This window comes from Pelodiscus sinensis, chromosome 10 (assembly GCF_052426305.1).
Source record: "Pelodiscus sinensis isolate ZL-2025 chromosome 10, ASM5242630v1, whole genome shotgun sequence".
Taxonomy (NCBI): domain Eukaryota; kingdom Metazoa; phylum Chordata; order Testudines; family Trionychidae; genus Pelodiscus; species Pelodiscus sinensis.
Genome location: NC_143061.1, coordinates 1849640 through 1872132, shown reverse-complemented (window position 1 = coordinate 1872132; position 22493 = coordinate 1849640). Strand labels below are relative to the sequence as shown.

Sequence of the window (22493 nt, the reverse complement as noted above, 5' to 3'; positions counted from 1 at the left end):
ACACGAATGGCTGGGTGGATGAAAAGTGCATTGTTCTGCCCCTGCCCATTGTGCGCACGGTCAGAATGTGCAGCTATTGAGGTGTGGGGGAAGGGGGGTTTAGGACCTTCTCTGGCAAACACGAATTGTTGCCGTTGGAATTTTGTGGCAGTTAAAAGCTCCATTTTACAATGCGCAGCCTCTTTCTCTTACATGGGCAAAGCCCGATTCTGCATCACTCGGAGTACTTCCACTCAGCGCCCATGGCAGCCTTACCGAAATACTGGGAGGTGGGCAGGCAGGGCCCACCCACTTCTAAAGGCCCCACCCCCAGCAAGTGGGAGGAGCCACTGGACCCAGCCAGCAGGAGTTGAGGGAACTCAGCCCCTGGTGTCCCTGAACTGCCAGGCCTGTCTGCACATTGAACCGATCCCTGGGTTTCCACGGAGTCGGCCATTTTCCCACGTGAATGCAGGGAGGATCCGCACCTCACCCCTGAACCCAGGCCAAAGTAGCAGCGCAGGGGCTCTGCTGTACTGAATGAACCGGCCAGCGTCAGCACTGCCCCTGCAAAAGGACAGAGACGGCTGCATATTGTTCTCGCTCTCCCCTGGGTCCCGTGATCCCTGACGCGAGCTGCCCAGGCTTTGTGTGCGTGTCACTAGGAGCGATTCCATTTACTCTCCGATCACACCAGAGTGAGCCGGACGCCGGGTGCCAGGCCAGCTTCCCGCTGTGTCCCCCTGCTCACCCCACCCCGTCCCAGCCAGGAGCGTCTGCAGAACACAATCACTGAGAGCTGCAGGCTCGTTTTCACTAGCGGGGCTTTCACTGATGTTCAAAACCCAAGGCCCAAACCACGCTGCAAGGGAGGAGATTCCAATTCCCCCCGGTTGTTCTGTCGGGGGGAAGGGGAGGATGGCGTGGTGCTCCGGAGAACCCCTAGGGATTCACCCCACACCCTTTATCTCCCTGCAGCAGAGGTGGGAAGGACTGGACCAACATTACCTCTTCCCCTCTAGGACTGCTGAATCCCAGTTCCTCAGGACGGGCTTTTCCCACACCAGCCAGATGGGTCAGCTGTCCCTCCCCACACACACACCTGCAGTGACGTGCAGAGAGTCAGATGCAGAGTGCACTGCATGGGCAGCAATGTTCCCGCTAATCTTTTCCATCCATGTGTAGAATAAATGTGATGTGCACCAACTCCTGTACCAACGTGCACCACCAGTAGAAACACAAACCTGGCTGCGGGCATTCTGCTAGTCAGCTGGGCAGCACTGAAATCTCTCCTGAGCGGCTGCACGGGCGCCCGGCCTCCAGGGCACTGTGCAGTCGTGTCGCACTGACGCCACGAGGTAGGGATGTTTGTCAGTGTACATCTGTGCAACGTGGGATTGGGAACCGCTGTCCTCCGGCGCGAACGCACAGGATCCCGTGTGCGTTACTGTGCTGGCTCCTGTTGGTCCCCAGGGTCTAGACTCTAGGCCACGTGCCCAGGAGGGCAGACAGATGCCCACTGGCGCCTGGTGCAAGGGAATTCTTTCTGGTGGAGCCCTTGGGACCTGGGCTGTGACCGGGCATCGGGCCGTGCCATGGGTGCAGCACAAAGCCTCGTCAAACAGCCGTGGGGGAACCTGCCTAGGGAGGAGCCTTTGCCAGGCAGGAAATGCCAACCGGTACCGCAGGGCAGCCGCCTCCTCTGCCCGGCCCCACCACCAGGGGAGGGGGAACTGGGCTAAAGCCCTGGGGAGCGGCGGGCTCTGCCCTGGGGCCCAGGGGCTCCTGACACTAGGGTGCAGCTGGGGCAGCGCCCGGCACTGGGGAGCGCGGGGCACCGCTGGGGGCCCGGGCGGGGGGCGCGCTGCAACCCAGGGCCGCGTGCTCGGCCCCCAGCCCGGGGGTTCAGCCCGCACCGCGCGCACAGGGGGCCCGGCTCAGGACCGCCCCCCCGTGCAGGGCCCGGCTGCAGACCCCGCCCCCCGGCCTGGCTCCGCCCCCCGGTCTCTCCGGGCCCCACTCCGTCGGGCTGCGGGTCCGGGCCGCGCGGGGCAGCTGCCGCCGGCAACAGCCAGGTTGGATTGCGGGGCGCGCGCGCGTGTGTGTGTGTGTGTGTGTGTGAGAGTGCGGCTCTGAGCACAGCGTGTGTGTGTGTGTGTGTGCAGCTCTGATCATTGTGTGTTTGCGGGGGGGGGCTCTGAGCACAGCGTGTGTGTGTGTGTGTGTGTGTGTGTGTGTGTGTGTGTGGCTCTGATCATTGTGTGTTTGCGGGGGGGGGGCTCTGAGCACAGCGCGCGCGTGTGTGTGTGTGTGTGTGAGAGTGCGGCTCTGAGCACAGCGTGTGTGTGTGTGTGTGTGCAGCTCTGATCATTGTGTGTTTGCGGGGGGGGCTCTGAGCACAGCGCGTGTGTGTGTGTGTGTGTGTGTGTGTGTGTGCGGCTCTGATCATTGTGTGTTTGCGGGGGGGGGCTCTGAGCACAGCGCGCGCGTGTGTGTGTGTGTGTGTGTGCGGCTCTGATCATTGTGTGTTTGCGGGGGGGGCTCTGAGCACAGCGTGTGTGTGTGTGTGTGTGTGTGTGTATGTGCGGCTCTGATCATTGTGTGTTTGCGGGGGGGGGCTCTGAGCACAGCGCGCGCGTGTGTGTGTGTGTGTGTGTGCGGCTCTGATCATTGTGTGTTTGCGGGGGGGGCTCTGAGCACAGCGTGTGTGTGTGTGTGTGTGTGTGTGTATGTGCGGCTCTGATCATTGTGTGTTTGCGGGGGGGGCTCTGAGCACAGCGTGTGTGTGTGTGTGTGTGTGTGTGTGTGTGTGTGCGGCTCTGATCATTGTGTGTTTGCGGGGGGGGCTCTGAGCACAGCGTGTGTGTGTGTGTGTGTGTGTGTGTATGTGCGGCTCTGATCATTGTGTGTTTGCGGGGGGGGGGGCTCTGAGCACAGCGTGTGTGTGTGTGTGTGTGTGTGTCTCCCCACCTGTGCTCACTGGCTGGGTGCGTGCAGCCTAGGCCGAGTGTGTCTGTAGTGCACTGGCACACAGCCTGGTGCTAGGTGGGACGTGTGTGTGTGCGCGCCTGTGCGTGTGCCTGTGTGTGTGTGTGTGTGTGTTTGTGCCTGTCTATGTGTGCGTGCGTGCGTGTGTGTGTCTCCCCTGGGTCTCAGTGCGGGGCCAGGCGCTGCCCGTGGCCGAGGGCTTGGTGCTGGGGGCACCGACCTGAAGGCCGCTCCTGCCCTGGGCGCTGGGTTTCGGCTGCGGACGCAGGCGGAGGTGGCCCTGGCTGCTGCCTGCTCCTCAGCCGACAGCCGGCGCAAGGGAGGGCAGGGCCGTGGGGTGGCCTCGTGGGCAGTGGATGGCGCTGAGGGCTGTGGGCGCTGAGTGGCCTCGGTGCAGAGCGCAAGGGATGGTGCGTGAGCTGAGCGGCGTGGGCGCTGTGAGGGTGCTGAGCGACGTGGGTGCTGTGTGGGTGCTGAGCGGCGTGGGCGCTGTGTGGGTGCTGAGCAGTGTGGGTGCTGAGCGGCGTGGGCGCTGTGTGGGTGCTGAGCGGTGTGGGTGCTGTGTGGGTGCTGTGTGGGTGCTGAGCGGCGTGGGTGCTGTGTGGGTGCTGAGCGGGTGCTGAGCGGCGTGGGCGCTGTGTGGGTGCTGAGCGGCGTGGGCGCTGTGTGGGTGCTGTGTGGGTGCTGAGCGGCGTGGGCGCTGTGTGGGTGCTGAGCGGCGTGGACGCTGTGTGGGCGCTGTGTGGCGTGGGCGCTGTGTGGGCGCTGAGCGGTGTGGGCGCTGTGTGGGTGCTGAGCGGCGTGGGCGCTGTGTGGGTGCTGAGCGGCGTGGGCGCTGAGCGGCGTGGGCGCTGTGTGGGTGCTGTGTGGCGTGGGTGCTGTGCGGCATGGGCGCTGTGTGGGTGCTGAGTGGCGTGGGCGCTGTGTGGGTGCTGAGCGGTGTGGGTGCTGCGTGGGCGCAGTGTGGCGTGGGCGCTGTGTGGGTGCTGAGCGGCGTGGGTGCTGTGTGGGTGCTGTGTGGCGTGGGCGCTGTGTGGGTGCTGAGTGGCGTGGGCGCTGTGTGGGTGCTGAGCGGTGTGGGTGCTGTGTGGGTGCTGTGTGGCGTGGGCGCTGTGTGGGTGCTGAGCGGTGTGGGTGCTGTGTGGGTGCTGAGCGGCGTGGGCACTGCATGGGCTGGGTGCATTGTGCCCTTCAGGGCAGGAAGCAGCCATCTCTCTGCCCCCTGAAATGGGTAGTTCCAGGACCGGTGGCACCTGCGGGTGGCCTGCTGGGGAGGGCAGCTCTGGAAGGGATGGCAGCCAGCCACAGGGGGCCTGGCCCTCGGGGATTCGTCTGCCAAGGGGATCGCATGGGATGGGGCGGGCACGGGGCGGGCAGCCGTGCAGGGAGGGGCCGTGCAGCAGGGAGCTGCGGCTCTGGAGCACACAGATCTCGCTGGCTGAGGCACCTCAAGGGCCCTGTGCATCCCAAGCCGCGCCTTGTCTGCCAGCCCCATGGCTTCCCCACACTGAGCTCAGCGGGCCGGCCTTTCCGAGGGGCCCTTCCCGGCAGGCTCCCCTGGTAGCTGGCCCTTTAAATCTGGGCCAGACACCCGGCTGTGCCCGAACAAGGTCATTTTATCCCTGCCCCTTCCGTGCTGGTGCCGGGGCTCAGAGCCTTCCTGGGAGGTGGCTGCAGGCTGGTGCCCGTTGCAGGACGGAGCTCTGGGCCTAGAGCAGGGGCCCGGCGAGCCCCCAGGCTGGGCAGGAGAGACCAGCCTGCGCGTCTCTTGGCAAGTGCAGCTTTCCCCTCAGAGTAGATAGTGCAGGGAACCCCCCGTAAGCCCCCCTGCTTCCTGCGGGGCTGGGAGCCTGAGACGCAGCAATAGCGAGCGAGCGAGTCACGGGAGAGGACGGCGAGCCCGGCCGGAGCTTGCAGTGGGGCACAGACCCCAGTGCAGCTTGGGCTGCAGTGCACAAAACGGCCCCTGGCACAGCAGTGGCACCGAGCCCGCTGTCTGTGGCCGGGATGTGAGCGACGCTAAGAATATGCCTGGGGCAGTGGAGCAGTGACAGCCAGCAGGGGAGCAGGGGCCGGTGCTGGAGGGAGCCGGCTTAAAATCTGGTTCCCCCAGCACCGTGTCGGGGGGCAGGGGAGGCAGAGGCGCAGCGAGGAACCAGGTGCAGCTCCCAGCCTCCTTGCTCCGCTGCTGCATTTGAAATGGACGGTGGCTCAAGGCATGCAGCGCAGAGGCGCAGTGTCTAGACCAGGCGCGCCCTGGCACAGCTGATTTTGGCTCGCGCCCCGTCTCCCGCTGCGCTTCTGTCTGAAATGTTCGAAGAGCCCGGTGGCTCACGATACATTTAAAAGGCAGAGCTCCTAGCTGGGAGCCAACCCGCTGCGGCTCTGCGGTTTCCCCCTTATCGACTAGTCGATCGTGACACCGCTGCCACGTTACAGTCACTGCGGGTGACGGGGGCACAGGCACAGAGAGGAGCAGGGCACCGGCCTAGGGATGAGGAGTGGAGGCCACACGTGCTCAGCAGCGGTGAAAGTAACTTCACGTTTCTTACAGGCGCTGTCCTATTGCAGCCCGGGGCCCTGACGGCTCTTCGGCTGGCCCCAGGGCGCCCGCTGACTGTCCCTCCCATGCTCAGTGCGTGTCCTCTCCGCCCGCGTTAGAGTTTTCTCCTGGTGGCCACCACCGGAGTCGTGGGGCGTGCAAGGGTGGGCGAGGTGGGGTGGAGAGCTAGGACGGTCTGAGGACTGGCTCGACAGCGTCAGTAGGCGGCACCGAGAGCCCACCCCAGCCTAGCCGTAGCCTGGGGCCCTCACCTGAATCCCTGTCTCCCCCAAAGAGTCCCGGACGGTGAGCCCCAGCGGGATTTGCATCCCAGACCGACGCACAGAGCTCGCCGCCTCTGGGGCTCCAGGAACAGCTCTGAGCTGGTCGCAGGAGTAGGTTGTTACCCTCCAGCCATGCTGTGTGAGTATGTGGCACCTTGTGGGGAATTGACACGCGCTCTCAGTCTAAGTGTTCTGTTCCTCTCCGGCTCCCGGTCTTCCCCGCGCCTCCCTAAGCGCTCCCCTTTCCACGCTCCAGCCCCCTGGCGCGGTGCGCGCTGAGCCCAGCGGGGAGGGCATGTTGAGCCGGCATCTCCCTCTGTCCCCCTGCAGATGACGGCGAATGGCGGCTTCTCTGTGCTGTATCCGGGCAACCCCCAGCCCGGGGACCTGATTGAGATTTTCCGGCCGGCCTATCAGCACTGGGCTCTGTATCTGGGGGATGGGTACGTCATCAATGTGGCGCCTGTCGGTAAGAGCTGCACCGCGCTGCTGCCTTTGGGAGAGGAGCCGTTTCCCGCCCAGCCAGAGCGGCGGTGCCCGGCGGGGCGAATGCGGCAGCTCTCAGACAAAAGGGGGCGAGCTATGGCCGTCCCAGTCCCTCGGAAAGGGCTGGAGTTGGGGACCGTGGGCGCTTTGGGTGTCTTGTGTAGGGCCGTGGTACAGATGGGCCTGGGGGCAGGAAGTGGGGCCCAGTGGCTAACGCAGGGGATGTTCCTCGCTCTGCTACTGGCCACTGAGTGGCCGTGGGCACATCCCTTAGCTTCACCTCCTGAAAGCTGTAACACTTACCTGGGCCTGGGACATCTGGTAACATTTGCTACCTGGCCCCAAGATCCCTGGGTGAATGGCAGCGCCCCAGGCTGTGCTGGGCTCTGCCGGTCTGGGCAGGCGGGAGCAGCCGTCCTGTGGCTCTCTGCCCGCCAGGCCCTGTCCACTCTGGGGTGGTGCAGAGCTGTCTGCGGGAGGCCCTGTGCCTCAGGGAGTTCTGCCACGCCCCTGCTGCTCTGCCCCCCGAGGGGGTCTCTCCAGTGCCTCAGTTGTACGAGAGAGGAGCCGGGGTTCCGCAATTATCTGACTTTCCTACCCGATGCGGTGACCCGCGGGCAGTGGCAGCCCCACCCCGACGTGCCCTGGCGCACGTGATGCCCTGCACCTCTCCCTTTCCTGGCGGAGGCTCCTGCATCGAGATCCTTGGCCTAGGACGAGAGGAAAAGCGGCTGGTGTTCCGGAGCGCGCGGGGGGACGGCTCCTTCTCCTGCCCTCTCCCCCGAGGGCCCCCCCTTCCTGTCATCTCGCTCAGCTGGGGGAAGGACTGAGAACCCGCTGGACGTGAGGGGCCACGTTCTGGTCTCCGGGCGCCCTCGGGGCAGCGTGCCAGGGAGCCGAGCGTGGCCAGCAGGGCGCGGGTGCGGTGGCCGTGCCGCGTGCAGGCCGGCCGGCTCAGCCTCGTCTCTGCCTGTCCCAGAGGAAGGTGCCGCGTCGTCGCTGGCCAGCGCCAAGTCGGTGTTCAGCCGGAAGGCCCTGGTGAAGATGCAGCTCCTGAAGGACGTGGTGGGGAGCGACAGGTACCGAATCAACAACAAGTACGACGCCGCCTACGCCCCGCTGCCCACGGAGCACATCCTCCGGCGCGCCGAGCTCCTCGTTGGCCAGGAAGTGTCCTACGACCTGCTGGGCAACAACTGCGAGCACTTTGTGACGCTGCTGCGCTATGGGGAGGGGGTCTCCGAGCAGGTGGGTGCCGCGCGGGTGCAGCTGCGCAGGGGCAGGCTGGTGTCTGAATGCTCGGACGCGCAGCTCCCCTGGCTCCGGGGTGTCCTGCACTGTGTCCGCGCCCCGCCAGCCTGGCCAGCCCCGCAGCAGAGGCCACGGCCAGGCACCGCAGCGGCGGCACAGTCCCTGCTAGGGGCAAGACTGGTGGGGTGCAATGCAGCACCCGCCGCTAATGCCCGGGGACAGCAACGCCCCCGTACAGAGCGGCTGAGTCTGGCCCGGCTGTGGCTGCTGCTCTGCCTCCGTCTGCCCCTCTGACTGAGCCCCCCATCGGCATTTTGCTCCTTTGGTGGCACAGTGAGTGAGGATCTGTCCGGGGGGGACAGCTGCAGTCCCAGCATGCCCTGCTCTAGTACCCCACTGGGGTGGGCGGGCGGGGGCTCTCACTAGCTCCTGGAGGAGTGCAGGGAGGTTTGCTCGGCGTCAGGCTCATGCAGAATCTGGCCTGTTCTCCGACACAGACAGAGCCTGGGACTTGGGTGGTTTTGTCGAGAACCAGCCTGGTAAAGGAACACGTTGGCAACGCAAAGGCCTGGTGGTGAATCCTCAGGAGGGAGGCGAAAGGGTAACTGGTAACCAGTGGGGGCCGGCGCGGAGAGGGGCTGCTCCGATGAGGGACGGGAGCCAGTAGCAGCCCCACCACGGGGTGGGAGTCGGAGCCGCACAGGCTGGGGGCTGCGGGGTCCCCCGACCGGATCCCACTCGTCCGTTAAGCAGTGAAACGTGAGGCTAACCCAGCATTTAACCGGTTAACGGATTAGCCGGGATTGTCCATCCCTCGTCCTCCCTGGGCTTTGTGGCGGGAGGCTCTCTGCCGGCTGGGACAGGTAGACACTGGGGTTGAGCAGAGCAGAGCAGAGGGAGGCCTGGCCACTCGCTCCTTAAACCCGCCTCGTCTCTGGCCACAGGCCTGAGCCACGTGGCGCCTGAGCCGGGCCCCTCCTGACGTCCGTGCGCTTGGCATCGGGCCCGTGGCTAGGAGCTGTGCCCGGACTGTGAAAGGGAGCCGAGGGAATTCCCTCAGATACGCCGTGGCTCAGCCGAGAGCAGCGTCTGGCCCCGTGCAGGCGTGGCCCTGCTCAAAGGCGCCGTGGCCTACTGGGCGTGAAGCCAGCCTGGACGCAGGGGAATCTACTTGGCAGTCCCTGAATCCCCAGGCGTGAAGCCAGCGTCCAGCGAGAGCAGTGTTCGGCCTGCTCGGCCCTGTCTGGCGCGTGCACCGCCTGCGGCTGCCGTGCCCATCGTGAGATGGGTTGCGTGAGCGGGGCGGCCAGCGTGAGATGAGCTGCCAGCAACCGGTGCCCTAGGCGAGCCAGGCACTCGGCGCCCCCCCTCCAGACCCCTTGATATTGCGCCACCGTTTGGCGCCCTAGGCGACCGCCTCGTGCGCCTGTATGGACGGGCCGCCCCTGCGCGTGAGACGTCGTCAGGCTGTTTTGTTTCCCCTTGCAGGCCAGCCGAGCAATGGGCGCCGTGGGGTTTGTAACCGCTGCCGCCGGCGCCGTCTCCCTGCTGGGCTTTTTCCAGAACCGATCCAGGGACCGGCAGTATTGACCAGCTCCCAAGAGAGCGCCCAGCGGGCAGGGGCTGGATCCCAGCGGGGGACGGACCAGCTCAGCCCGCGGCTAACGCTACAACAGACACTTGTTGCTAAGGGCGCCGCGGTTGCTAGGCGGCTGGCTGGAGCGAGCGTCATAGCGACTGGTACCCGGTGACAGATGATTTTCCTGCTCGCCTCACTGGACTCTTGGCAGTTTCTCCTGCTGTGCTGGCGCCTGGGCCCGGGGCCTTCGTGCACGCCGGCTGCTGACCGGTCTCAGACTCCGCGGCTGGGTGTCTCAGTCAATCATTCATATTTTTTTACCTGCTTGGAGAAATGTTTGTGTGTGCTTTTAAGAAGAATGTGAATGAAACTAAACTGTTCGGAGGGGCCTTTTCCCCACCCAGGACCCGTGGCTTTTACAAGAGCCCGTCCCGGCTGCTGAGCGTTGCGGTGTGCTGTGGGGAGGTGCTGGGCGCGAGGGGGTATGCCAGGTACGTGAGGCACTCCCTGCCGCTCTCCACGTCGCGGGAGACGGGCGCAAGAGCAGGCCCTTCTCTTGGCAAGGGAGGGAGGGGTCTCCCTGGATTGCCATACGGGCCTTTTCTCTTGGATGTGATGCTCTTTGGCTTGCTACACCAGACCTTTCTCCCAGCGTGCTGTTCCCCTGCGCCCGTCGGGTTCACTCTCTCTGCCCGCCACGGGGAGGCAGAGCCTAGACCACGACCGCTCCATTTTCTGGCTACTCTGTGCCCCTGCCCAGCACCTGCAGTTTTGCTGGACTGCCCTGATGCAGAGGTAACTGCCTGCACCTACCAATGTGACTTCTTCGTGACCCCCGGGCCTTGGACCTACACTGAGCCAGCCTGGAAACACGCCCGTCCTGTTGTTTCAGTGTTTGTGGGCCTGAGTCTGGCAGTCGGGCGTGTCCTTAGCACATCGTCCCGTGTTTCCCGCTTCTGAAACTGATCTGGGTTTTAAACACAGCAGCAAACGCACAAGCACTTCCTCCGTATTATAACAAATCTGAGCGTAAATCGGCCAGACACTGAGCTCAGGCTGGGGTTTAAGTTCAGCTCTTGGCCGTTTGCCGGCTGGCCGGAGGGGAACCAACGCGCCGGCAGTGCCGTGGGGAATACGCTGCACTTCAGATTCTGGTAGCGTCCGTTCACCTGCCGGCAGAGCCGTCCAGTCCATAGGACGAACTGGGGGGCCGCCCCAGCCCCTGCGCCTTTGGGGGGCCCCACGGCGCCATCCCATCCTTCCTATGGACGAGAGGGAGCGGGGGATTACAGAGCCCTGGCACAGCGGCAGCACACGTTGCCTTCCCCACTTGCCATGGGGCGGCAGGAGCTGGAGCAACCTGGCATCCTGCTCTGCTCTGCCCTGCCCCTCTGCCCTTCCTGGCCTGCAGCACCCCTCTCCACAGCAGTGGGGAACAGAGCGCCCCGCCCCAGGGCGAAGCAAGGGGCAGTGGGCCAGGAGGGCGGCGCAGCCTGGCAGAACAGGCTGCTGGTCTGCTCTGGCTCCCACCCCTGCGAGGTGAGCCCTGCTGCCGCCGAGCCAGGCCTTGGGCCAGGGAGGGAGCACGGGGATGGGGCAGGACTTGGAGGAGGGTGCAGAAGGGCAGGGCGGGAGGTTGCCCCAGTCCCTACGCTGGCAGCACTGGAGGGAGGGGCTGCCCCAGGCCCCTCTCCGAACAGCCCTGCCTGCCGGTCCCATGGGCGTGGCGCCTGGGTTTCAGTAACAGCTGCGGGACTTGGCAGTTTCTCACTGGCTGCCAGCGAGTGGAACTGGCCCCCTGGTTTGGAACCGTGATTTGAAGCCTTACAACAGGATGCTGGCTCCTGTGCGGGCCGTCCCACTGTGCCCTCCTCTGACTGCAGCGCCTGGCCCGGGATGGCTGCCCAGCTGTGGCAGCTGAACATCCCCGCGCTGGACCCGAGCTGCTTCAGTGCCGCTTGTGTCTGTGCTTGTGGGCCTGAGTCTGGCAGTCGGGCGTGTCTTGTAGCACATCGTCCCGTGTTTCCCTTCCCTCGTCAGCGGATCTGGAGTTCAAATACAGCGACAAACCAGCACGTCCCTGCTTCCTGCGGTGCTCAGTCTGAACGTCAGTCCCAGCCTGCGGGCCGTGGCCGAGCGCCGTTTCTTGGCAGATGTTATTGGACAGTTCAGCACTTTCCAAGAAGCTGCATTTAACCGAGGTCGGTAGAGGCTGAGCCTCGTGCGTGTGCAATGTCTGAGCCCTGGAGGGCAGTGTTTCTGCTTGCTCCACCAGGGAGTTGTGTGTGAAAGCAAAGGCGACCAGACGGTGCCTCAATTTACCCGGGTTAATCCCTTGAGCTCAGTGGCATGCCGAGGTTGTTACATGAGGGCCGAACACGGCTCAGTACGTATCCATGGTTCAGTCGTATGAACCTGAACCAGGTTCTGAGCAGCTGAGTAACTGGCATTTTCTCCCTTGTTCTGCCTCCAAATTCCCATTCCAGGGACAAGTCTGACCTAAAACTCGACCTGCCTTACAACTCCAATTGGCCCGCGCACCCAGCTGAAGGGCCTGGGGCTGCCCTGCTGAAAAGAGGGATGTGAGTGGAGATTGTGGCTCATTCTCCTAAATAAAACTGGGCTTGACCGTGCCCACCCCCAGCCCAGTGTTAGCCTTCGTCAGCTGGCTTCTAGCGTGGCTCTTCTCCTGATCCCAGCTCTGCCGCTGGAGGATGGGATCGATGTGGGGTGACGTGGGGGCTGGCGGGGATAACGTCGGGCTTTGCGACCACAGCGTACATCCCCTGTCACGTCAGGCAGGGAAGAAATTTGCTCTTTGCAGTTTGGCCTTGAGGTTTCCCTGTTGGGCTGCGTTTTGCAAATTCACAAAGAGCACGACCCCCGAGCCTGCCACCTGAAATCCTCCCCGAGAACTCCAGAAGCAAAACCACTTGATTTTACCCAGGAAATCGACTAACTCTCATGGGTTTTATTGACAGTTTAGCAGCTTCCACATGCGTCTTAGCACTGTACCCTGTCTAGCCTGGCAGTAACAGAGGAAAATCAGATGCTCCTTGTTTTACAGGGAGTTTGCAAAACTCTAATCATCTTGAGCAGACTTGTAGGACAGAAAAAGTGCCCAACGGGTCAGTAACACTTTGCAGACAATGGTAATTGTCCATGGAATAACTCCTGCAAAGGGACAGCTGTAGGAGACGCGGCCTGCACCTCTCAGGTGACGTTGTGCAGATGTGTTGTCATGACAACCCTGAATCTTGTACCGGTGACACTGGAAGCAGTCTGGGTTCAGCAGAAATTCGGAAGTCGCCAGCTTTGGGGTCTAGCCCTCTTGGCTGTGCTCGTAGCTTGGGTTGACGTAGACTTCAGTCTTGCTGCTTTGTGCCACGTCTTTTCTGTTCAAAGGAGGCCACGTTGGATCCCTCTCCAGCGCCCTCTGCCACTTGCGATACTGGCTCTGAGACCGGAACCGGAAGCATTTCTTAATCAGCTGCCAGAGGCGCCGGTTCTGCAGGACGACGTCCTGTGCAGGGAGATGGATCTGGTCAGGCGGGTCCCCGTTGCTGCTCTGGTGCGAGTGGCGCAGTCCTACCCCCGCCAGGCCCCTCCCCCCCAGCAGCAGCATCTTGCCCTCGTGGACACACGGAATTATTGCCTAGCTGGGCCTGACCCAGAACTCTCCCAGGCTGTGAGCTAGGCGGGGTCAGGCCCTTACTGACCTGTTCTATGGGGATTACAACGCACGCACCTTTGCAACGCGGCATTAATCTCCGGGGGGCTGACAGCGTCCACAGGCACCAGACTGGGGGGGCTCCAGGCCTCAGAAGGGGTGGGGCCTCCGGTGGAAGGGGTGGGGCCAGGGGCAGCCCTTAGAGCTGCCTGGACCATGGTGCTGCCCCCCCGCCTCCCTCCAGCCCTCAGAATGTGCACTCCTGCAAAGGGACAGGTGGCTGCGGGTTCAGGGCTGGGCCTGCAGACATCGCTCGCGGGCTGGCGTGGCTTTCGCTGCTCCCGCCTCAGGGCCACTTAACCAGAGCAGCCCTGGTGGGGTTTGTCCAGCCTGTGGCTAAACGCCCCAGTCCTGGGGGCTCCGCAGCCTCCCTGGGAAGCGGTTCCAGGGCTTCGTAAGGCTCCGCTCCCCCTTGTGGCGTACTCGGCCTGTTTCTTCTCGTCCTGGCTCCCGCGGGCACGGGGACCAGCTGCTCTGTCCCTCTGTAATGGCCCCCTCGCACTGGAGGGCTCTCAGCGGGCCCCACGCCTCCCTTCCGCTTTTCTGAGGACTAGGCAGGCCTGGTTTCTTGCCCTGGGCCTCAGAGGCAAACCCGCCGCCAGCCTGGGCTGCTCCCGCCACTCGCTTGTTCCAGGAGCCGTGCGCACACGCCTGTCCTGGGTGCAGGACAGCCCCACCACCCCACCTGGCACTTCACGGCACGACGGGAACCCTGGCACCCACCGGCCTCGAGTGCGCCTGCTGCAGCCCCTGTCCCGGGCTCCTCCGAGGAGCTCTGCTGCCTTGGAGTGCGTCATTTCCTCGCCGATAGCCTGCCCCTCCCTGCCCGAGCCTTCTTCCGGCCTCCTCCGTCCTGCCCATGCCCTGCGCCTGCCTCGCGACTGACTCCTCCGCAGCGCTGACCCTCGGGCTGCCTCCCGTTTGTGTGCAGGCCTGCCTGGACTTATCCACGGACCCTGGCCCGCGGCCCATCCCCAGGCACCAGTCAGCGCTGCTCCCGCCTCTCTCCACTCGCTCCCCTCTGGCCCCTACTGCGGCTCTCGGTCGCCACGGCTGGGACCCATTTGCTCCCATTTGTCCACGTCTTGCTCTGGCGCCCAGACCTGCATCCAGGACTCCAGCGGGGCCTCCCCAGTGCCTCGTGGGCCGCGCCTAGGCCTCTCCTGGCCTCAGGGGATGCTCTCCTCCTTTCCAGTGGGTGCCCCACCCCTGCTCTGCCCTGATGCCCTGCCCTCGCTCCGCCCCATCGCCTGGCCCCAGTCTTGCTCTGCCTCTTCCCTCCCCTGAGGCCCCACCTTTGCCCCAGCCCTCCCCTGTACGTGCTCCCCCTCGTTGGTGGACCATGGCCCTGTTGGCACATAGCCCCTGTTCCCTGAGACCCGCAGCTCCTGGACAGCCCTCCTGCCCCCCCGCCAGCCCTTCCCCACCCTGTATGCCAAAGGGAAGAACCAGCACTTCCACTGGGCTTTCCGATCTTAAGTGAACTGGTCAATAGAAGCACCCACCTCCACAAAGAACGACACACAAAACGTGACCACGAGCATGAGGAAGATGGAAACCCTCCAGAGGGTCGGAGTGCAGAGAAGCTGTTGGGGAAGAAACACGAGTCACTTGAGTTTCGAACGTGGTTTAATATTCTCCTGGATTCCTCACAACCTGTGAGACCAGCTGGTTTGATGTTCCACAAACCAGCACTGTATTAAAGAGATCTTAGTGCCAGCCTGGGTCCCGCTGCTTTCCTAGGGTGCAGTGACTTCAGTGATCTCAAGCAGCTGCTTGCAATGAATTGAGTGTCAAACAGGGCAAGATGGGTCCACCTCCTTTTTGGGGCACAAGGGTTTTATGCAAAAAGAAAACGTCCACGCTGCTTGTTCTTGCGCAAAAAGCCTCGCACAAAAACGGATCAGCAGAAAATATGCAAATGACATCGCGTCTCACCGAATGTTTTCCCGGGAAAACGCGTAGTGTAGACGTAGCCTCAGTCGGTAAATCTTAGAATCATGGAACTCCAGGGCGGGCAGAGACCTCAGGAGCCATCGAGTCCAGCCCCTGCCCAAAGCAGGACCAACCCAACTCAATCAGCCCAGCAGAGAGCAAGAGAGGGATAAGTATTTTTAGAAAATCAGACCCATGAGGATAGATTTAAAAACCGGCCCTGGTTAGTCGTGAGAAAAGCGGACGGGGAGGGGACCTGAGGAGACTTCAGATGTCTTAGGGGCTGTTTTAGAGGGCAATGCTCAGTGGTTCTCCACCTCTGCTGAAGGTAGGAGAAGCAGCAACGGGCTGAATCTGCAGCTGGGGAGATTTCGGCTCAATCTTAGGAGAAGGTTTCTAACTCCAGGAGCAGTGAAACTGCACGAGGCTTCCAAGGGAGGTTGAGAACTGCCCTTCCCTGGAGATTTTGGACAACAGGCTGGGCAAACACCTCCCAGGACTGGTCTAGATTTACTTGGCCTGCTCCAGACAAGGGGACCCTTCCAGCCCTACATTTCTGTGATCAGTGAAAATGGTGGGAGGGTGAAAAGCACGTGCAACTCCAGTTCCACTCACCTCCATTCCCTTGTACACAGCAGTGATGTCCGCGAAGAGGAGGAACAGGCACACTCCCAGCTGGATGAGCAGCAGGACTGAGAACAGATCTGGTGAACAAGAGCACCGTGTCACAGGGACGTGGTTTGGTGACCAGCCCCAGCGACAGGACTGGGTGATGATTTGTAAAGGGCTGGCTGGCAGCTCCTGGGGTGCTGCAGAACTGCTGCGCAGCACATCTCATAGTGTAGCAAAGCTCCCGAATTCTAAGCAGACATGGCCATAGCTTCCACGTGGCTGATGTAGCTTGCCCATGCCCTGCAGGAATGAAAGCTGTGGCCATCCTCTGCCTGCCCACGTGCACGGAGCTGCTGGCTGCCGAGCAATTCCCAGTGGCCGGGTTTCCAGGCCGCACAAAATGCTGCACAAGTGGCAGTCTTGGCCGTTGCCTAGGTAAGGATGAATGGGCCACGATGAGGGAACTGCTCGGTGACCCCGAGGGGCAATCCCACCACATCAGGGCAGAGCACGTGCCCCACACAGAGCCGGGTGCCTCACAGATCACAAAGAGGCCATTTCACAGATGGAATTTCAGCCAATAAATCTCCCGTTTCTGTTGTGTCCCTTCACACTTTAACAAACAGGCCTGGCAATAACCGCGGCGTTGCTCTCTAATCGCCCGCCTCCCAGAGACGGCCAGGGACTCCTTTCCTTGAGGGGAAAACCTGCACGTGGGGCTTTGGCTGAGCCTGGCGTGCAGCTGGTGAGATGGGAGCCGTCTCCTGTCAGTGACGGTTTGCTCTGCTGGCCTTGGGCTCAGGGCCAGAGAAGTCACAAGCAAAGCTCTACTCTTTGCCGACTAGTTGCCCCGTTATTTTAAGAGGCCGTGCCTGCAGAGCACGCGGCGGTGCAGTTATACTTACAGTTCGTATAGATGGGTTTCCTGAATGGCTTTCCCTTGGAAAAGACGAAGGCTACAATGATGCAGTTGATTGTAGTGAGTGGCCAGAGAGTGGTGTCTTCGTAGCTTAGAACGCTGCTGGAGACACCGGTGGCATTCGCGGTGCTCACAGAGGCCAGGGAGCCGTTTGCTGGAGGGCACTCTCTGGAAAAGAAGAACCGGTATTTCGGAAGCACTTGCTGATGCTCTCTCAGCGGCGACTGGCTAGAATAAAGCCGCTTCCTCTATCGTATCTTATCCACCCTGGTTTCTGCTGCGCCCGTCACCCGTGTCCGGGGGCCACTCGTCCCAACGAAAGCTCTGCTCCATGCTGCTCCAAAAAGGCCTCACCTCCCTGCCCCGCCTGGGTAACACCTCTGTTCTCAGGGCAGCCGGGCGCACGGGACACGCCTCCAGCAGGGCACTTTCCCAGAGCAGCCTCCCCAGTCATCAGCAAGTGGACGGACATTGAAGTCACAACCGTTTCCCCTCACAGCGGACGAGGAGGGAGAATCAAAGCCACAGTGGTCTGAGGCTCCCGGGGAAGCCGTCCCACCGCAGGATAGATGGAGAGCGATCGGGATTGGTTTGTTGGCAACGTGGGCTCCATTTATCCTTTTCCCTGGCGTCAGCACCAGCTTGTGTCGCTGTCGTGGCTGCTAACTGCTCTAACCCACATCTGGCTGAATGCGACACACTGCCCCTGCCGAGTGGTGCAGAGCGGAGCACGTCCACGGAAAACGGGAGGGACAGAGCGGAGGGAGAGCGTGGTGTCGGGACTTGGCAGACTGTGCGGTGCGCATGGGATGTGGAGTGTGACTAGCGCAGGATGGGGGAGTCCTGGCAGGGCCCCGGGTGCTGCAAGGCCGTCTTGGAGCCCAGCCGCGTGGCTTCGCAAGACGGACTGGAAAGGGGAACAGCGGTGTTACCTGTGGTGGGCCAGCTCCACGTACCACGGCTGCTGCTTCACAAAGAGGAAGCCGCAGATCTGCATGGTTGCCGTGATGCCCACGTGGAGCGTGACGGAGAGCAGCAAAGGAGGAGAGAGGAGCTGGCCTGGCGGTCGGTACGGGGCCAGCTTTGGGTAGGCGTGGGTCAGGCTCACTGGAAAAGAGAACACAAGCGTCTCCTCTCAGACACAGGGCAGCCCCCCTGGCTACTCCCCTGCTAGGCTGGGGGGTGACTGTGGTCCCTGCCTGACCCTCATCCCCACGGAAGCCCTTTGGCATTCACGGATCACTGGGAGCCCAGTATAATGGGATGCTACGGCCTGATTCTCCCTCCGCCTGGGAATGCCTCTGGCCCCCCCTCACTAGGTGAGCTGTGCCCCCTGCATAGCAAAGCAAAGCTCCCTTCTCCACTCCCATGTCCCGCCCCCCCCCCCCCCCCACTCTGCTGGGAGCCGTGGGGGAGTCCTGGTGGCCCTTGGCCCGTTGCCATTCGAAATCACCGCCAGAGTCTGCACAACGCGCTGAAAACGTCCCATGCCAGGGCCGTGGGCTGTTGCCATGGCGAAGGACCTGCCCTGGGTTTCCATGGGGCTGTTTGACGCTGAACGACTTGCTTTCCCGCAGGCCAGGCCCTGGCGCTGAACAGCGTGTCGCCCACAGGGAGAGCCGCCCCGCACGGAGCTTAGGATGGAATCGGCAAGGGAGGCACGGTCAGCATTGCCCCGTGTGCGGACAGGGAACTGAGGGGTAGGGGGTTCCTCCAGGTCATACAGGGGCCATGGCAGAGCTGGGACTGGACCCCTGCACTTCAGAGCTCCGGCCTGACGTCTCAGCCACCCTCCCCTTCGCCTTCCAGCCGCCCTGCGGTGCCTCTGGCCAGGGGAAGCGTGGGGTTCTCAGACCCCGCCAGGCAGCCCCACTGAGGTCAGTGGCTGTGGTGTGAACGCAGCAGAGCCCAGCCCGGTGGACTGTTCACAGAGGCAAAGGCTGACGCGGGCCCTTTACTTGTTAAGCAAACCAGCAGGGTGATGACGACGTCCTGGATGAGGTACTGGTAGTTCCCAAAGATCTGCAGTTGCTGAAAGGGAAGCGAGCCCGTCAGGTTCCCAGGCTGGCTGGGTTGTGGTTATTTCATTACTGTGCATGGCCCCATGGCTCCCATCAGCTGACTGCAGCCCACCCCCCTGCCCATGGAGCAACTGAGACCACATGCAGTGTCAGCTCCACAGCCTTAGCTGGGAGCCAGCTGGCTTGGGGTGCAAGCAGCAGAGGCTGCTGCACTAAGCTCCCGAGGCCCCAGGGTTGGCTCTGCCTGTGGGCTTCCCGCGAGAATCAGCCCAGTCCATCGGCCTTTGTGCTGCTGCTGCGAAATCCTAACTCGTCCTGTGCCTTAGGGCTCCGTGGGGCCTGTCCGCGTCTCTCCGGTCGAAGGCACAGCCCAGTAAGCGGCAGGGAGCAGCCCCACGGAGGCCAGGGCCGAGGTTCCCAGCGAAGGAGCCTGGGACTGCGGTGGATGTCGGTGCAGGGTTCCAGTAACTGCACAGCCCTGTAGTAGGCAGTAAGTCCCGTGGCAGTGGCTGTGCTGCCCGTGCCGGGCCTGCCACTGTCCAGCGTGAGGGGAACACAGGCCACGCTGGTGGCTGTGCAGAGGGGTAAGACCTGGTGCCGGCTTTCCGCTATCCCGATAGGAAACCAGATTCCTTTCCTTTCCTCCAGAAGTCCTGCCGAGCTGATTTTTATACCAAAACTGCACTGTACTCCTTAAGGAGCCATTTTGTTACCAGACCTGCTTGCTGCATCCCCTCTCCCAGCTGGTGGGTGCCAGACTTCTCCCGCTAGCGGTGGGATGCTAGCAGGGGTGAAACCTGGAGAGAGACGCACCTCGTTGCGGGGAGATCACGTACCCAGTAAAGCAGAGAAGTGCCAATGAACTGCGTGAGGCCGTACAGGGTCAGGTACTTAAACACAGCAAAAGAAGCAACCAAAGCGGCCCGGCCTTCCCTGTTGGGAAAAACGTTCTGTGGTGAGCGTAGAACCAGCCATGGTAACAGGGCGCAGGGCTCTGCCTGAGGACCGGCTCCGCGTGTTGGGTTTTCGTTCGCGGTGTCATGAGGCCATGGGCTGTTTTCTCAGGGCCCGTTGAGGGCGTGCTCCTGGGGCTCAGGGGAAGTGGTGACTGTTGTGTGACTCCTGGTAACAGACGTTGCAGCGGGCACAGCCCTGCTTCCACCAGTGTGTACCTGACACCCCGGAGGGGCCGCGTTACCTGATTAGCTCTGGCACGCACTCTACGTTGGGGATTTGGGACGTGAAAGGCGAAGCCACCGATGCCTCCTGCTCTGACAATGATATCCCTGCATGGGCCATTTTCAATGCCTGAAATACACCAGTGTCTGGTCAGGATACGTCCCTGCGAGAGAGCCCCTCCCCCGCCCGTGTGAACTTGCTCCCCCTGTTTTCGGGTGTTTGGTCCTGTCTTGGTTTGAATGTCCCGACGAACTGAGCTGCCTCCATTCCAAAGTCCAGCTAATGCCTTCTCATTCCTTCCCTTGCTGCTTGTCATCCCATGGCTCCTACTTATCTCCTCCTGGACCCTCACTGCTTTCTTTACACCCTTCCACAGCCTGTAGGCTGGGACCTCCCTCCGTAGGGCTCGTGTTCACAGACAGGGCTACCCTGGCACAGCTATGCTGGTGAACCTGCTACTGCCAACAGGGGAGCTGCTGCTGCCACATGAAGAACTCCAGGAAAGAAGGGGACACGTGAAGGAGATCTGGATTGTCTGTGCTGACAACCGGAGTCGGACAGTGCTGTTGCAATGGTTCTAGGCAGCAGAGTCATCTCCTCTGTTCATGGCCCCTCGTTTTGGGAGGACGAGGGATTTTGTTTCTACGTACCCCACAATCATTGGCGCCGTCTCCGCACATGCCCACGTAGTAGCTGAGAGGGACAAAGGAAAACACGGACAGGTGAACTTTGGACTGAACTATGTTTTCATTTTACAAACTCTCCCGTAGGCTCGTTTAGGATCTTCAGCTCTGTCAGATGAGAGCAGAGAGGAGACTGCCTGCCTTCCCCACTGCCCTGGGGCAGGAGAGTGCATTGGTGGGCTCACAGCTGCAGTGGTGGCTCTTTGTGGATGATACTTACCCCAGTGTTGTGTTGTGGCTTTAACTTGCCTGCCTTTCACAAGAGTCCACACATGGAAGTGGAATTGGGGTGGCATAAAATATTGTCAGGCTTTTCCTAGGCTACAGCAAGGTAAGAACGGCCCTCCTGGGTCAGACCAGTGGTCCTCCTAGCCCAGGATCGACTGGGACCATGGCCGGTGCCAGGTGCTTCAGAGGGAATGTACAGAGCAGGGCAGTTACTGATTGATCCTCTTGTGGCTGGCTGCTTCCTTGAGGAACATCTGCACATTCGGCCACCTCCCTGTTCGCCCTCCTTGCCAAATCATTTATGAATATGTCGGCACAGCCCTAGAAAAGATCCCTAGGGGACCCCGCTAGTTACCTCTCTCCACTGAGAACTGACCATTTACTCCTCCCCTTTGTTTCCTGTCTTTTAACCAGTTCCCAAAGGACTTTCCCTCTGATTCCATGACAACGAACTTCGCTTTAGAGCCTTTGGTGCAGGGCTTTGTCACAGCCTTCGGGCAGCCCAAAGACACACAGCGGTGCAGAGTGAGCGCTGTGTGGGGAGCGGTTCAGACATTTCAACGGGATTTAATCATACTCTTATCACTGAGTGCAGCTGGCAAGAGGCAGCCTCAGCCCCACGTGACCAGCCAGTTCTCCACAGGCAGACTGGGGCCTCTGCTCTACTATCTACCCATCGTGCGAGAACGTGCTCTGGAGCGGTCAGTGGCGCCCCCCATCACGGAGTAACGCAGGACACTGCAGTGTTCGGCGTGGGGGGACCAGCGCGGTCTAGTCCCTGCCCTGCCCCGCTTCCACGGGGGATCGTCCGAGTTGTCGCTCTCCAATGGCCATTGCATGAGCAATCGTTTTACTGTGAAGTTCCAGAAATGTTTGTTCTGGCTTCTGCACGGCAGCCAGTGTTTAAAAGTGTGCGAGGTCTGGCTGTGGGAAACAGTCATGCCCACAGGAATGCCTGAGGGAGCATAGGACAAACTATTTCACTAGGCAGGTGGGGAAGCACTGGGATGAGTTCCCGAGGGAGGGAGTGGAATCTCCATCTCTAGAGGTGTTTACATCCCAGTTTGACACAGTCCTGGCTGGAATGGTTGAGTTGGGGCTGGTCCTGCTTGGGGCTGGAGGCTGAACTCGATGACTCCTGAGGTCTCTGCCAGCTCTGGGATTCTAGAGTTCTATATTTCAGTCCAGTGTCCGGTGCCAGTTTCTGATCTGGTTTACGCAGTCTGGGGTAACTCCACTCGGCTCAGTTAGGCTGTGTCTAGACTACAAAGAAAAGTCATAAAAAGATACACAAATTGCAAACCGCGATTTGCATATCTTTTCCCGCTTTTCTTTCGGAAGAGGCTTTTCCAGCAATTGTCTACATGGGGCCAAATTTCGGAAAACAAGCCTCTTTCAGAACATCCCTTCTTCCTCGCAGAACGAGGTTTACAGGGATGCCAAAAAACCACATCTGCTTTTCTGAATTTTTTTTTCAGAAAAGGAGACGCGTTCCTTGGCTGCAGCAGAGCTTTTCCAGGATACCTCCAGTATCACGGAAAAACCCTGCAGTCTAGACGTACCCTGAGATTAGGATTTGACCCATGTATTGTTCTTTCACCCTGCCACTCATGTTTGATGGTGCCTTTTATATATTATAATGGAGAGCAGTGACTACCATTGGTCTAAGGCTAAGTCACTGCAATTGTGCATAGGTAGATTAGGTGTGAATTTGGGAGGAAGGGGACCATACAGCGGGAGTTCAGAGGGCATGCAGAGGTTTTGAGCCTGGAGAAAAGGACAGTGAGGAAGCTGAGCTCTGTAATCACCAGATACTGCAGCAGAGAGGAGTGAAGCACAGTGGCTCTGTTGTGATTATGGTTAGAAAACGTTCACTGAACCTACTTTAGATTTTGAAATTCTTCCACGAGGCTGGATTTCTGCCCAGGAGACATTCTAGCAAAAACAGTCCCGTTCACTAGTATCTGTAGAAAGAAGAACATTGTGGTGGTACTAGATTGAAAAATGAACCCAAATAGTGTTCATGCTATTAGGAACCCAGTGTCCCATGTATGATATTTAGTAGCATAATGGAGGA

The 22493-nt window shown here is 61.2% G+C and overlaps 2 protein-coding genes across 6 annotated transcripts in view; one reads left to right on the top strand and one right to left on the bottom strand.

The window, feature by feature from the left end:
- Positions 1-1907: 1907 nt before the first annotated feature.
- PLAAT1 (phospholipase A and acyltransferase 1) overlaps positions 1908-22493 on the top strand; it is a 31621-nt gene continuing 11035 nt past the window's right edge. Inside the window, exons 1-5 of one of the 5 annotated variants that reach the window (XM_075938286.2) lie at positions 1908-2054; positions 5805-5932; positions 6124-6262; positions 7259-7527; positions 8028-8968. In XM_075938286.2, coding sequence (XP_075794401.1) covers positions 6124-6262; positions 7259-7527; positions 8028-8108 — 489 coding nt within the window. In that variant the 5' untranslated portion in view covers positions 1908-2054; positions 5805-5932 and the 3' untranslated portion in view covers positions 8109-8968. Of the gene's footprint in view, positions 2055-4080; positions 4739-5804; positions 5933-6123; positions 6263-7258; positions 7528-8027; positions 8969-9018; positions 11753-22493 lie in introns of those variants that run through there. The other 4 variants (XM_075938282.2, XM_075938284.2, XM_075938287.2 and 1 more) reach the window with 4 other exon arrangements.
- Positions 12061-22493, bottom strand: part of LOC102456702 (putative cation-transporting ATPase 13A5) — a 60478-nt gene continuing 50045 nt past the window's right edge. The window contains exons 21-30 of the mRNA XM_025182497.3: positions 22301-22380; positions 20156-20198; positions 19525-19634; positions 19163-19259; positions 18264-18336; positions 17238-17412; positions 16292-16473; positions 15390-15478; positions 14345-14425; positions 12061-12632 (exon numbers count right to left, since the gene is read on the bottom strand). Of these exons, the coding sequence (XP_025038282.3) occupies positions 12432-12632; positions 14345-14425; positions 15390-15478; positions 16292-16473; positions 17238-17412; positions 18264-18336; positions 19163-19259; positions 19525-19634; positions 20156-20198; positions 22301-22380 (1131 nt within the window). The 3' untranslated portion in view covers positions 12061-12431. The remainder of the gene's footprint in view (positions 12633-14344; positions 14426-15389; positions 15479-16291; positions 16474-17237; positions 17413-18263; positions 18337-19162; positions 19260-19524; positions 19635-20155; positions 20199-22300; positions 22381-22493) is intronic.